Genomic DNA, 14,109 nt, shown 5'->3' on the forward strand with positions numbered 1-14,109 from the left:
ATAACACTGCTTGAGAATTCAGTGCAGCACAGGAAGGTGGAAGCTCACTGGATATCTGGCACATCAACAGCTTTTTATAAAGAGACAACACAAGGTGAAATGTGCATGTATGGGAAATATGTACTCAATGATTTTTTTTATTTTGCTCAGACATACACTTTAACTCTATAGATAGTAAACATATTTATGTTTTTAGTTATAGTATTTGTAGAGAATATATTGATTGATGTTTTTTTTGTTGCTTTTCTAGTTTGCTTCCATTTCATTTTTTTCTGTTTGTCTGTTTCAGTTGGGGCCAGTGAGCCTAATTTTTTTTGGAATCATCTCAATTCATTGTATGAATGTACTGGTACGCTGCAGTCATTTTTTATGTCAGAGGTAAGATTTTCAAGTACAAAGAGCCATACGTTAAAGACATGACGAGATATGTTTCATTTATCACTAAGAGGGTTATTCACAAAGGAGCTGAAGGATACAGCCGTAGCTTCGGCTGATCCTTCGGCTCTCTTCGGCCGCCGGAGCCCTTTGGTTTAGTCGGACCGAAGGGCTGCTGTACGGGCTATTCACAATAGCCAGTACAGCAGCCGAAGGCAGCCGAGCTGAAGGCAGTTGCTTCAGCACGGGTTGAGTTGAAGTGTCAGCCGAAGCGGGGCGAACGGCCTGCCGAAGTCCAGCTTTACGTCCCGCAAATGACAGCTGGGCGGTTGTTGTAATGACAGATCAGCATCCCCAAATGACCTGGGGGCGCTGAACTGTCAATAAGCAATAACAACTCCGCCCAGTTGTTATTCATTGGCCTGGACCTGCTAGAAGACTCTAGCAGGTGCTGGGCCAATAGAAAACAGTTGGGCTGAGCTCGCTGTTACTGCTAGCTCCACCCCCCTTTTTTACATTTTTTACGATTTGATATCTATTTACACTTTTAAAAATATTTTCCAACTTTTTTTTCCAACTATTTTCATTGATTTGCTATTCTGCTCGGTACCACGGAGGTACTGGGCAGAATAGCCGAACCGAATAGCGCTCTGCGGCATTCGGCTTTTCACTCACTGCCGTTCGGCCCCTATGAGAATAGAGGCGAACGGCAGCAAGTGAGCTGCCGGAGCTTCGATTCAGCTGATCCAGATGTTGGAGCGGCTGAGTCGAAGTCCTTCTGCACTTCGGCTCAGCCGAACATGCAGCCGTACTGAGCTGGAGTTAATAGCCACACATAGTTTGGCTCACTTCACTTCGGCTGGGTTATTCACTCGGCTGCCTTCGGGAGCTTTGTGAATAACCCCCTAAATTTAAAAGGCTAAATCCTATACTGTTAGGGTTCTGTGTGGATGAACTCTCAGGTTGTGTTGATGGTAGCGGTTTGACATCAGAGCGAGACACGTCCGAGATCATTCAGAATTCATTGTCCGCTGAATCTGACCCGCAGTTGACTTCGTTGGCCATTATTATGTCTTAGGGATTCAAATGAAAAGATTTATTGCAATTAGTGTGTCCCAAAAGATCGCAATAAAGGCGTCACTTTCTTAATCCTGGAGAGCCCTTTTTTTTTTGTTATTCCATTTTCTTTTCTAAAGAAGACCTCTAGTGAACACACTTTCCATTCAGACTGACTATGTGAAAGTATAAAAACTCAACTCTGAGCTAATAATAAATAAATCCCCCAGCTGGAGTATATAAGAATAGAACCGCTCTTGCTGCACTACTCGCCTCCATTCCGGTGCTGTCCCCCACCATATTTCTTTTATGCAACTAGATGGTCCCAGTTTTCTCTGTTTAATGATGCCCAGCATCATTCATCCCAGGTCACTGATGACATCCTGTGAGTGCACGGTGTCGTGGGCCCTCCCTCATCACCACGGGGTCCTTCACTCCCAGTGTAATGATACAGAGAGCGGCTCTGATGTCATCTTGTAAGCACTTGTGTCTGCATCATTGAGGACCACCTGTTGCCAGAGAAGACCCTGTGCGTCATGCAACCAGCCTGTAGACAAAGTTAGGTATTAGAAAAGGATAATAAATGCAGTGCAGGGGCCTCTAGCACTGTGGGGCAGTAGAGGGGAGCCTGCAATTTGGGCTTTAAAACAAAAATATGAAAAATTAGGAACAAAAAAACTCACGATGGAAGTTTTGCTTCTTGTGCTTGTTGCATCAGTCTTGAAGATGATAGGCCTCCTTCTGACTTACACTGATTATAAAGTGGGGCAGACATGCTATCCTGTCTGATCCGTGAGATCTGCTTTAAGCAGAACTTCAACATTTAAAAAAAACTTTTGATACAAATTGGTTACCACTCTTTTTGGTCTTGGTAGGGAAATGTTAAAAGCCCTAGTTGACTTATTTTTTGCTATTTGTGCCCATTTGGAACATTACCCTTCATTTCCTGTTCTTGGGAAAAAACAGGAAGTGAGGGGCGATCTTTCCAAAATGAGGGGAAACACCTCTTAGACCCCTGTTGCTCAACCTGTGGCCCTTTTGGTACTTACAGTGTGACCCTCTGGCCATAGCTAGTAGTCTCATATCTCCATTCTCTAACTGCTGCAGCATATTTCCAGCCTTCAACTACACCTGTAGTATATCACAAGTCTCTGACCATTTCCTGAAGTGTATTAGCAGTTTTTTGTAGAACTACATACACTGAATGTTCTGTTCTGCCCCCTGAGGATGATGGGCTACAGTTAAAGCCCACTATAAGGCCCACTACGGTCTTGGACAGTTGTTCCTATTGTAAGTAGGGTTGCACAGATACCAAGTACAGTACTCGGTACAGGTACGAGTACATGTACCGATACTTTTGAGCTCCAAGACTACACTAGAGAAAAATGCAAAAATTAGGAGGCAGCTGTTATTTGTAAGGAGCACACGGATCTCATGGGATTTGTACATCTTTGTTTTAATGTACGATTTTGTTTTTATAAATATAAATAAAGGGATGCACGGATACCAGTTTTGCGAGTACGAGTACTGGTACTTGCCGAGTACTTACAAGTACGAGTACTGATACATTTTTGTTTATTGTCATGTGACAGTTTTTCTAAAACAATACAGACTAATGATTTCAGGACAGTGGTGGAGCGTCAGAGCCAGGTCCCAGCTGCAATCGCTGCAACCCTGGTAGTTCTCATGAAAATGCTAAGTATCGGCACTGGTACTCGAAAAGTATCTGTGCATCCCTAATTGTAAGATTTCCCCACTATTCCAGTTCTGGTGAAACCTATAAATGCTGGTTTTCCTATCACTTTCTGTCTTGAAGACAATGATGAGCAGGACAACTTGAGAAGGTGGTTATGAAATCCCTTCCTCTAGAAGCCAGTAAATTAAAATGTTCACAACAAAGAGCTTCCTCCACCTCTCATTCTGGTCAGTGATGTGTCTGTATTATCCATGTCATTGCTCCAGCTGCTTCTCAGGAGACGTCACTTTGCCCTATATCTTGGTGACACGATGGCTTTATTCTGCCTTCTTGTGGTTTTAGGTACAAGAGGACAAATTTGGGCTACAGTGAAACAGTTGGGCTGTCATTGGAAGTGGGACCGGCGAAGTTCCTCCAGCAGTACGCCACCGTGGGGAAGTAAGTGCTATATTGAAGTGTTCTCCCATCGTCTGTCTGTCTGTGGTCTACCAAACTTAGAGCTCTGATAAGTTACTATTCTAAAAGAAATGTCCACATACATTAAAGTGGTTGACTCAAGAGTTACATCTTAAGAATGAAAGGGAGGCAAGTGGCTTGCTTTGCTGCGTTTGTGAAGACACACACAGCTTGCTAGCACACACAAGGGGCGGCTCCATAGTATCTGGCACGAAAAAGGAGTCACCCTAAGGCAGTGGTTCTCAACCTGTGGGTCGGGACCCCTTCGGGGGTCGAATGACAATTCCCGGCCGCCCGGGAGAGAAAGACTTTCTCCCGGAAAGGTTTAATCTGCTCGATCAAGCAGAGTAAACCTTTCACTGCGATCGTTTTTTTTTTTTTATTTCTGACATCGGAGCCCCGGCCGCCGTAAGTCAGAAAAAAATTAATAAATAAGCATTGGAATGCATAGCTACATTCCTATTGGCTATTTTACTTTGCAATAGCAAACTAACTATTGCACCCGCCCACTGCTGCTGTCACTCAGCAGAGGGGGACCTGCAATAAATCAGCATTGGAATGCATAGCTACATTCCTATTGGCTATTTTACTTTGCAATAGCAAACTAACTATTGCACCCGCCCACTGCTGCTGTCACTCAGCAGAGGGGGACCTGCAGTTCTCCATCAGGTCCCCATCTAGTGATTATCATCATTATTATTAATAATAAAAGCTGACACCCTCGGCTTGTGTTATATGGTTTGTCATTTTAGCTGTTACAACAGTGGTTCTCAACCTGTGGGTCGCTGTGTGATTTCTGCTGTGCTAAGTGAGAGTCCTCCTCAGCCCTCTCCTAGCACAGCAGTGTCAGTTCTCCCTCCACGCCGCCAGATGTCGCAACAGCAGCAGCCGCGTCAACCCTAAATTTTACCGTTGGGGGTCACCACAACTTGGCAAATGTTACCAAGGGGTCCCGGCCCTAGAGAGGTTGAGAACCACTGCCCTAAGGGTTTGTTTCCACCAGCCCGTGCATTTACCGCAATGTCCCGTGCCCGAAGCGCAAGGAAACGCCTATATAAAAGACTCCTTGGGTTCTGAGGCGGGAGGGGGCGTGGCAGTGCCATTCAAGTCAATGGCACTGCAGACATGCAATCCCTTGCATTCCAGGCACAGGACATTGCGGCAGACCTGCGGGCTGGTGGAAACAAGCCCTAAAACAGTCTGCAGAAAACTAAAACTTTTAAACATCAAGGTGCAGCATCCATTGTAAGTGATTTCATTAGCATTTGAAATAGTTTGAAAACCTTTTGACTTTAATATCACTTTAAGGATTTTCCTCTTGGTCAGATGACCACAATTCCCACTTAGATCTGAACACACAAGGGCTAGTGTGCATATGACGTATTGGCCCCATGCGTCACTGCCAAGGGGTTCAGAATGACAGGGAAACCCTTTGCATTATACAGGAGAACATTCCACATTAAAAGACTTGATTACTTATTACATACATAGTAAAAGGAAATACATTTTTTGTGCCTGTATTTCCATTTTAAGGCTGAGCCCCAGGCAAAAGAATTGGTATTTCTGTCCAATCATCCCCAGCACACAGCACTATCAGATGGATGAAACCACTTCATCTGTTACACTTTGTAGCGCGATAGTGTATTTTCCCTGCCCCCAGCCTGCTGATTGGACTGGGAGAGAGCAGCAGAGGACTGCTGAGATCGTGCTTCTACTCAATCTGCTCTCTACTCCTGTCAGCACATATGCATGCGTCACACCTGATTTTCCCCTAATGCCGCCACTTCCACTACCAAGCCGATCCCTTGTACTTAGAGCTGCTTTGATTTATGTTCAGCTTTAAAGGGAATTTATGAAGAGAGACACATGAAGATCACCGCTGCTGACTTATATTTGAAATTGCAAGCTCTGCGCCTATCACCCACCTCCATGCTTCACTATGTTGTAAGAACGCTCTTTACTATGTAGAGATCTCCTCTCACTTCCTACTTCATCCTACTCTTTGCAAAACTGAAAATGTTTCGGCTTTACATGCACTTTAAACCTGAAGTTTATTCTGATTATATCCCTTCCCCCCTCACTGATATCTATTTTTTTTTTTTTTTAAATAAAAGCTTTTTGTTTTTATTACATCCAGTGACATCATCCCTGGGTCTCTATGCAATGCAGGCAGATCATGGCCGGTGGGCAGGGTGCTGTACCTAACATCCTGAGAACATCACAGCACCCTGCCCCAGAACACCTCCCCAGAACCCTCAGCTCTGATGCAAGCAGTGGGCTGGCTCTTGGGAGGAGTTATGCAAATATCACAATGGGTGGATGTCAGTCTGGAGGAGTGGATGTTTCTAGCCAGGCTTAATCTGCATGCAGACTTCCTTAGTTAATACTCACATGTGATGCCGAGCCTCCATGATTGACAGAACTGAAATTCAATGAATAAAAAGGGGCGGGCTAGGGACAGTCAGGCTGGGGAGGTAAGCCCTAGATGATGCCTATCTCATCTCAACATAACTTCCCTTTAATTCTTCCAGTAACTCAATCTAAACAATCATTACCTTTTGCTGTACTGTCGCCTACATTTTGTAAAGTGCCGTGGAAATTGTTGGCGCTATATAAATCCTGTATTATAATGATAATAATGATGCTGGATGTCCTCCAGCCAGGAAATGATGCGGGCTCTATCTGACTAGCTGCAGCTTCTAACGCACATTGTGAGAAACTCAGTGCCTTTAGAAATCAGAATGAGCAATGTCAGTCCAGGAGAGGAGCCGGTACAACTGTACAAGACTGAGGGCAAGCCCGGAGTTCAGCTTTAAAGTCATTCCTAAATCTTCCTCCAGCTTTTGTCCTCCAGAAACGGCTTCTAGATTTATGAGATGCTTTGCCTGTATACTGATGATTTGCCCTGTGACTGCAGATTGTGCTATAAAAGGCCACTTAGTCCCTTGGAAGTGCGACTTTCTCCAAGTGGCAGTGACGATACATATTGGAGCGGATTGTCAGCTCTGTCGACATGACATATGCGGCGTGCCTGCTGCTCCAGTGTAAACTTCTGATTGAAAAAGCCATCGGTGCAATTGTATTAGCTGGACTGCACGGAATAATGATACCTATTCTGTGCAATTTGCGGCTACTGTGACTGCAGAGGAATTGCTTGTGTCCGACGCCGCGCTCATTGATAAAATGATGCTTTTTTTTATAGCAATTGGAATCTTCTCCTTTCTACGATGGCTTAAAGGGACAGCGTCACAACTGGACACCATCCGTTCCATATTTAGCCTTTTCCTTATATTTATTAAATGTTATAGCAATGTTTTGAATAGTGGAAAGGGTTTCATGCCCTGTTGTTAAAGGGATATTAAAGTCAGAAGATGTCTGTGAAGGTTCTCATTCATCCAGGTCATGGTATATCTGTAATAAAGAAGTCAATGCAGAAGGTTTTAAATCTTAAATGCTGATGAAATCACTTACAATGGACGCTGCTCCTTGGTGTTTAAAAATGTTACCTTCCTGTAAAATCAGCTGGTCCTCTGAGCACTGGCCCTGATATCCTGTTTTAGGCTGACTCCTTTCTCTTGCAGGGCGCTATGGGGCCACCCTTGTGTGTGCTAGTAAGCTGTGTGTCTTCACAAACACACATCAGCACGAGAGCTCCAAATTAGTGCAAATCCATTTTTATTGATGTCTCTCAAATGTCAAGCGCTTTCGGGGCTGCTCAGGGTCACCTTCATCAGGCTCAGAGATGACAGGCTCATCTCTGAGCCTGATGAAGGGAACCCTGCGTGGCCCTGAAAGCGCTTGACATTTGAGAGACCTCTATCAATAAAAATGGATTTGCACTAATTTGGAGCTCTCGTGCTGATGTGCAGGTGACATCCTTATTGAAGTTTCATTCTGAGCAGCGCCATCCGCAGTCATTACGAGCGCCCATTATATTTTTCTTGGGGATATCTGGTAACAAGTGCTGCAAGACTTACGGATATTCACAAACACACAGGCACAGCAAGCCAGCCCACTCAGCAGCTACCCACACATACCTCTTTCAAGCTAGTAGATGGACAGCTATTGGAGACTGTTCTGTCCCTTGTGATCTTCTACTAGACCGGACGTTCAGGGAAGCCTATATCACAAACCTTGTCTCAAAGTATCACACTCACCGTCCCCTCCGCTCTTCCCATGACCTTCTGCTTTCCAGCTCCCTAGTCAACTCCTCCCATGCTCGCCTCCAGGACTTCACTAGAGTCTCTCCCATCGTCTGGAACTCTTGACCCCAACCTGTCCATCTATCTCCCACTCTGACTGCCTTTAGGCGATCCCTTAAGACTCATCATTTCAGGGAAGCCTATCCCACCTCAACCTAACCACTGAACCATCACAGTCTCATACAATTCATCCCCACACAGCTCCCTTCTCATGTATCACTGGCCCCTCCCTTTTAGATTGTAAGCCCTCAGGGGCAGGGCCCTCCTTACCATCTTGTCTTGAATTGTATTGTGATTGTAATGTCTTCCCTATATTGTAAAGCGCTGCACAAACTGTTGGCGCTATATAAATCCTGTATAATAATAATAAAGCCAAGCTGAGAGTTGGAGCTTTTTGGAAACATGATGACTGTAAGTGTTTGATCAGATTTAAAGAAATACTTTCCTGGGCAATATATATTTGTTTGATCTGTATTCATTATTGAAAAAAAAGCATACAAAGTATACTTGGGCATCCATTAATGAATGGTATCCGTTGATCTCAGCGGTTACCGGCGTTCCACAGCCCCTAATAGCTGCTCACGTACATTGTACTTAGGCATTTGGCCACTTAGTGACCCATCAAAAAGGGATTACGGTTACTATTGTATCGGAACAGATGCAGTTTTGTCCAGCAAGAGATGTACACGGCGGGACTGCATAATATTCTTCTACTGCTCTGCTGGTATAAAATGACATGTTTAATGTGTGATCTTGCACTTCTCCATCACCTCTGCTGTCTGTTCCACCTTTCCAGATAAATCCGAGGCTGTATTGTAAATATTAGACTTTTCAGAACAATGTCTGACGCCCCGGTGTCCGCTCTGCACTCTCTCTCACACATGTCCGTCTCCTCCGCAGGAACGCAGTGGATTTTGCCCTGGTGGCCACGCAGCTGGGGTTTTGCAGTGTTTACTTCGTCTTCCTCGCAGAAAACGTGAAACAAGTGAGTATTGAAGCCGCCGCCGCCGCTAATTAACTTTTCACATTCGTTCATTTAATTACTAGCTTTAAAAAATCTTCCCGGATCAAAGAGTCTCTATTCCATCTTCTGCGTGCCTAGAAAATAAACCATTTTTATTATGAAGCGTTCATACTGTAATTTGCAAACATTACCGATCGCTTCTCAACTTTAATGCCCGTTCAGCCTGGAGGAGTCTGGTGTCAGAGGATTCACAGCGATTGAATGTTAATTAATAAAGGCCAGTTCCGCTCAGCACTTAAATATTCAGCATTTAATGGAATCTGCTGTTCTAACTTGTTCGTTCAGCTGGAATTCAGATTTTAGTTTTTGGGAACTCAGGGAGTAAGGAGGTGTCTAAATCACAGGGTGCAGATAATTCTTAGAGGGCACAGGTTGGTCTACTTCAGGCAAATATGTTGCTTGTTATCTCTCCTCGCTCTTTCTCCTGGCTGTCTCTTCTCTCTCTTCTAGTTGTCTCTCCTCGCTCTCTCTTATGGCTGTCTCTCCTCACTCTCTCCTGGCTGTCTGTCTCTTCTTTCTCTCTCCTGGCTGTCTTCCCGTTCTCTCTCTCTTGGCTGTCTCTACTCACTCTTTCTCCTTTCTGTCTCTCCTCACTCTCTCTCCCCTGGCTGTCCCCGCACTCTCTCTTGGCTGTTTCTCCTCGCTGTCTCTCCTTGCTGTCTCTCCCCCTTTCCCCCTAAGATGGATTCTACCTTTCACTTGAACTGGGGCATTGTGCTTTCATCCCTTTGTCTGACCCAGGGGCGTCCCGAAGCTGGGTGACACCTGGAGCGGAGACCGCGTGGCACCCCGCGTGACGACGTCATCGCGCATAAGCGGTCGTCTTATTGACGCCTGCCGGCGGCCATCTTGGTGATGGACGCCGGCAGAGAGAGGAGGGGACCTTCACCCGGCGGGATGAGGTATGCCTCCGGGTCCCCTCCTCTCTCCTGACACTGTCGGGCTCTTGGTCTGTGACCATGTGCACGACGTTTCATAGGGGGTGACACCAAAATGACTGTCAGTCATTTTGGTGTCACTCCTCCAATGGTGGCACCCAGGTGCGGGCCGCACCCCCCTTGTTACGCCACTGGTCCCAGCGCATCCCATAGAGGTCTCTCTTGATTGTTAGGATGTGGTGAGAGCTGTTCTAGTTTATGTTACAGCCACATTTTCCTTCAGAAATACTTGCTCTCTTTTTGTCATTCCTGATGGTCCATGTAAGGGACAACCTGCCTTTTGTTGCACAATTTCTCAGTGGGCTATAGGCTAAACTTTAGGATAAGGTTCCACCTTTTCCTGTCAAGACGCACTCTGCTAAATCAGTATGTGCTTCTTTTGGCATCGGGGATCTGTTTGATTTGCAAAGCCACAGCCTTGTCTTTCCTTTATATGTTCTCAAAGTTTTCTTAGGTGGATGCTCAGGCCTCAGATGATGCAAGCTTTGGGCATACGGTCCTACAGGCAGCTCTTTGGGCTGCAGCCTGCCCCCAGTTTTTACTGTGGTTCTATACTATAGACGGCCGCTCGCTGCTGGATAGGGCCCTGAAAGGCCTCAGCGAGTGACCGTCTAATATGCTCTCCTATATCTGAGGTAATGGTGCCAATGCTAGAGCGTGTGCGCCTCACATACCTTGTCAGTCGTTGACATCACTGGGCCTGCGCGGCTCCTCGTCTCGTCCTCAGTGCGCTTGCGCGACAGCACATGACAGCATCTCCGAAGCTCTTTTCTGCGCCTCCGTGTCCATCAGTGAACTTTGAAGCATTACGGCGCACCTGGGCTCGCGTGCCAGCAGAAATGGCCCTGCGTGCCTGCTCTGGCACGCGTGCCATAGGTTCACCACCGCTGTTCTATAGGCTTGTCAGCGTATTTGTTTACTATGTTGCTGACCCCTCAGGTTCTCTGGATTTGGATGTCCTGGATTGTCTCAGATTTACATCTGATCCTGTGTTGCTTAGTAATTGATAGAAAAAAACAGGATTTCTGTTGTTGCAGTAAAAATCCATTTCAGGGAGTTCATTAAGGCACACATGTCCCACAGGTCCCAGAATCCATATCGTTCCAATTTGATTTTCCACTGACTTATCGACTTTGCCAGCAGTGAATTTCACAACCCGACCACACTTATAATAACAGAAAAGAGACACTGCAAATGAACTGCAAGCAGTACATCTCTGACAAATATACACATTTTCCTATGTTTATCCCTTTATTGCATGATCAGGACAAATACCTGTTGATCTGTCAGAAATGCATTCTGCTTCTAAGTCATGTTGTGGACTGATAATACACACTTCATTTTTGTGGACAGGTTGGTGTCGGCCCTGCCTAGTTGTCTTTTTTGATATACTACTCAAAACCTCCCACTCTCCCATCTCTACAACATAGACACTAATAATTCTGCAGTCCTAAGATAAGAACTGGGAGGGGTAATGAGACTCCTTGAGATAACACAAGGTGTGGACAAGGCACAGGGCAGCTCTGAATTTCTGCCAAGATCACCAGGTATGTTTTGCACTTATTGAGCATATATAACACAATGTTTTCAGTGGTATGTTTTAACAAGCCAAAAGCAAGAAAATAATAGAAGTTAATTGTTAAGGTTTCAATCCATGCAAATCTATATAGTGACCAAAACAGACACTCTATCCCCTGGTTCACACCTGGGCGTTTTACAGTGCTGATCAAAGCGCTGTATAACGCTCAAACAGTGAAATCCCATAATGTGTTATGGGCATGGTTCCCACCTGGGCGTATTTCTGCGCCTGAAATAGTACAGGAGCTTCTTTGGGGCGTTTTCCAGTGCGTTTCCATTGGTATTCCCGAGTGTGGATCGGGGTTAACAAAGCGGTAACCCGAGCCACACTCTGGAATACAGCGTAGGACTTACCTTGTCCGCGATCCCCGCTGTGTCCTCCGGCGGCTGCCGACTTCCAGGTTCCGTCCCTTGCGAGCGGCCGCGTCGCAGGGGGGCAGAGCCGGCAGGAAGTTTGAAAGTAAAAAAAAAATACACATTTTTAAAATAGAGGAAATAGGGAAAATAAAAATAAAAATCATACCGCCAGTGAAACGTGCGTTTCACTGAACGGAAAAACGTGCTAAACAAACGCGTAAAAAACAAGCTGAAAAACGAGCAGAAAAAATACGCCCAGGTGTGAACCCAGCCACTAATCTTAGACACTTTCCAGATCTTGTCAGGTTCCCTTTTAATGTGAAAAAATGCTGTAACCATTCCGGATCTCAGTACAGTAAAGGCCCGTGTCAACAGGGACTTTCATGCGTCAAAACAAAAATCAGCTTGAAGCAGGTTGATGCAGCTTAGAAGGAGGCCCAGTGCACCTTGCATTGCACTAAATGATTTGAGAAGCGTCTACCTAATCTCAAATGCAATCTGAATACATCTGAGCAACCTGCGTTTGCCCTAACAGTGTGCTTTCTGTACAGGTGTTTGAAGTTTATATTGAGAGTCCCTCTCAGCATCCAGAATCAGAAGGAAGGTGGAATCTGGACCTACGATTGTACATGATATGTTTCCTGCCACTCATCATTCCATTGGTTTTTATACGGAATCTGAAGAACTTATCCATCTGCTCATTTCTAGCCAATGTATCCATGGGTGTCAGTCTCGTCATCATTTATCACTATGTTCTCACGGTAAGTAAATCTTCGTTTTTTTATCGTAGATATTTGTCAGTATTCCATAATAGGTTCATTTTAAAGCACCCAGTTCCAGTTTTTATTGAAGCTGCACAGCCTTTGCAGAAGAATGTTCCAGGTCCTGCTGTAAATATGCACTGTTCGGCCCAGTCATTCCTATGGTTGGGCTTGTGCTTCTCTGGATGGTTTGGGGCCTGCCATAGGTTTTAATAGGCCAAGGAGAGGGCATGTACACTAGGATCTGGACATGAGAACATTTTGTTCTGCCAACACTCTGCAGAATAAGGCTGAAGACAAGTAATTAGGCAGACAGGTGCCATTCAGAGGGTTGGGAGAACTTCGAAAGGATACCGTTGCTATATGTGTAGTTGTCCTTTATTGACTGGTTTCCTTTAATTACCAAATGATTGGGAAGTCTAATTATGAGAAACACCTTTTAATATGACCTGATCACTCAGAGTTCTCTCGTACCAACTTGAGACGGAATCCAGAAAGCATGTTACAGGTTCTTAAGCGGTGTTGTTCTTCCAGATAAAGGATGCAGCTAAACATCATTTGAATATCAGGGGGAGATAAAGAAACCTGTGGGAGATTTCAATACACTTTTGACCTCCCAGAACTGAAACATTTGTTTTGACATGATTCATCTACACTATGTGTCTTCAGTTTATGTGAATGGCTTATTATACCTCTTATTTACCTCTTATATTTCTGCAGAATCTTTCTGATCCCCGTACTCTGCCTTTGACGTCCACTTGGAAGAAATATCCGCTATTTTTTGGAACAGCAATCTTCGCTTTTGAAGGCATAGGAGTGGTAAAAGATCTTTTCATTTTTGAAGTTTAGATCATAGCTAAAAATTTTTTTTTAACCTGATGATGAATACTAATGGGGACACAGCCAAACCTGTTATAGTGATGTTATTGTTGGCACATCTTCCTCTTCACTGCTTTTTACTGAGGCCTGTATTAGGCAGAGCATATACAGCAGGGGTGCGGAATTCCTATCGCCCAACGGCGTGGACATGTAGTTCTGGGTGACGGGTGGGTAGTTTTTTTTCTACTTTTAGGCCTGCTTCAGGCAAGCAGGGCTAAATGTAGAGCAAGGAGTCGCTGCACATTTTATACAAGTGATCTGATTAGATCACTTTTTATCAGCCTGTTTTTCTGTCCACAATGTGCAATAAAGGGTACGTTCACTTTCCCAGTAATTTGGGAAAATGGAGTTGCCTGATCAAATCTGGCTCCATCTACCCCCCGCTATACTTACCTTTCGGTGAAAAGTCCTTACCCTGTGCTAGTACGGGCGTAGTATCTGTACCCCATACTGCTGTCCATCACAGCACTGCGCTATGGATTTTGAAATTTGCTCACAAATTGCGAGCACTCATTGGTCAGCGCAGTCAGGTGACCACGCTGACCAATCAAAAGCGCTTCTTAGTAGAGCTGCAGCTAACGATTATTTTCAAAATCGATTAGTTAGCCGATTATTAAGTTCGATTAATCGGTTAATCGGATAAATAAAGAGGCGTATCTACTATAAAATGCACCTATGGTGTCCCACTGAGCCCCTGGCAGCTAGGGACATCACTGGTTGCCAGGAGCTTGGCAGGACACCTGCCAGAGCAAAAAAACGTCAGCAGTCTCCATGGGCCAGAGAACTG

The 14,109-nt window shown here is 45.0% G+C and overlaps 1 protein-coding gene across 1 annotated transcript in view; it reads left to right on the plus strand.

Annotated features, from left to right (window-relative positions):
- The window catches only part of SLC36A4 (solute carrier family 36 member 4), a 132,630-nt gene that overhangs the window by 11,655 nt on the left and 106,866 nt on the right, over positions 1 to 14,109 (plus strand). The window contains exons 3-7 of the mRNA XM_018566799.1: positions 290 to 378; positions 3,470 to 3,565; positions 8,686 to 8,770; positions 12,234 to 12,443; positions 13,164 to 13,262. Coding sequence (XP_018422301.1) covers positions 290 to 378; positions 3,470 to 3,565; positions 8,686 to 8,770; positions 12,234 to 12,443; positions 13,164 to 13,262 — 579 coding nt within the window. The remainder of the gene's footprint in view (positions 1 to 289; positions 379 to 3,469; positions 3,566 to 8,685; positions 8,771 to 12,233; positions 12,444 to 13,163; positions 13,263 to 14,109) is intronic.

This window comes from Nanorana parkeri, unplaced genomic scaffold (assembly GCF_000935625.1).
Source record: "Nanorana parkeri isolate BGI_ZX_2015 unplaced genomic scaffold, ASM93562v1 scaffold976, whole genome shotgun sequence".
NCBI lineage: Eukaryota > Metazoa > Chordata > Amphibia > Anura > Dicroglossidae > Nanorana > Nanorana parkeri.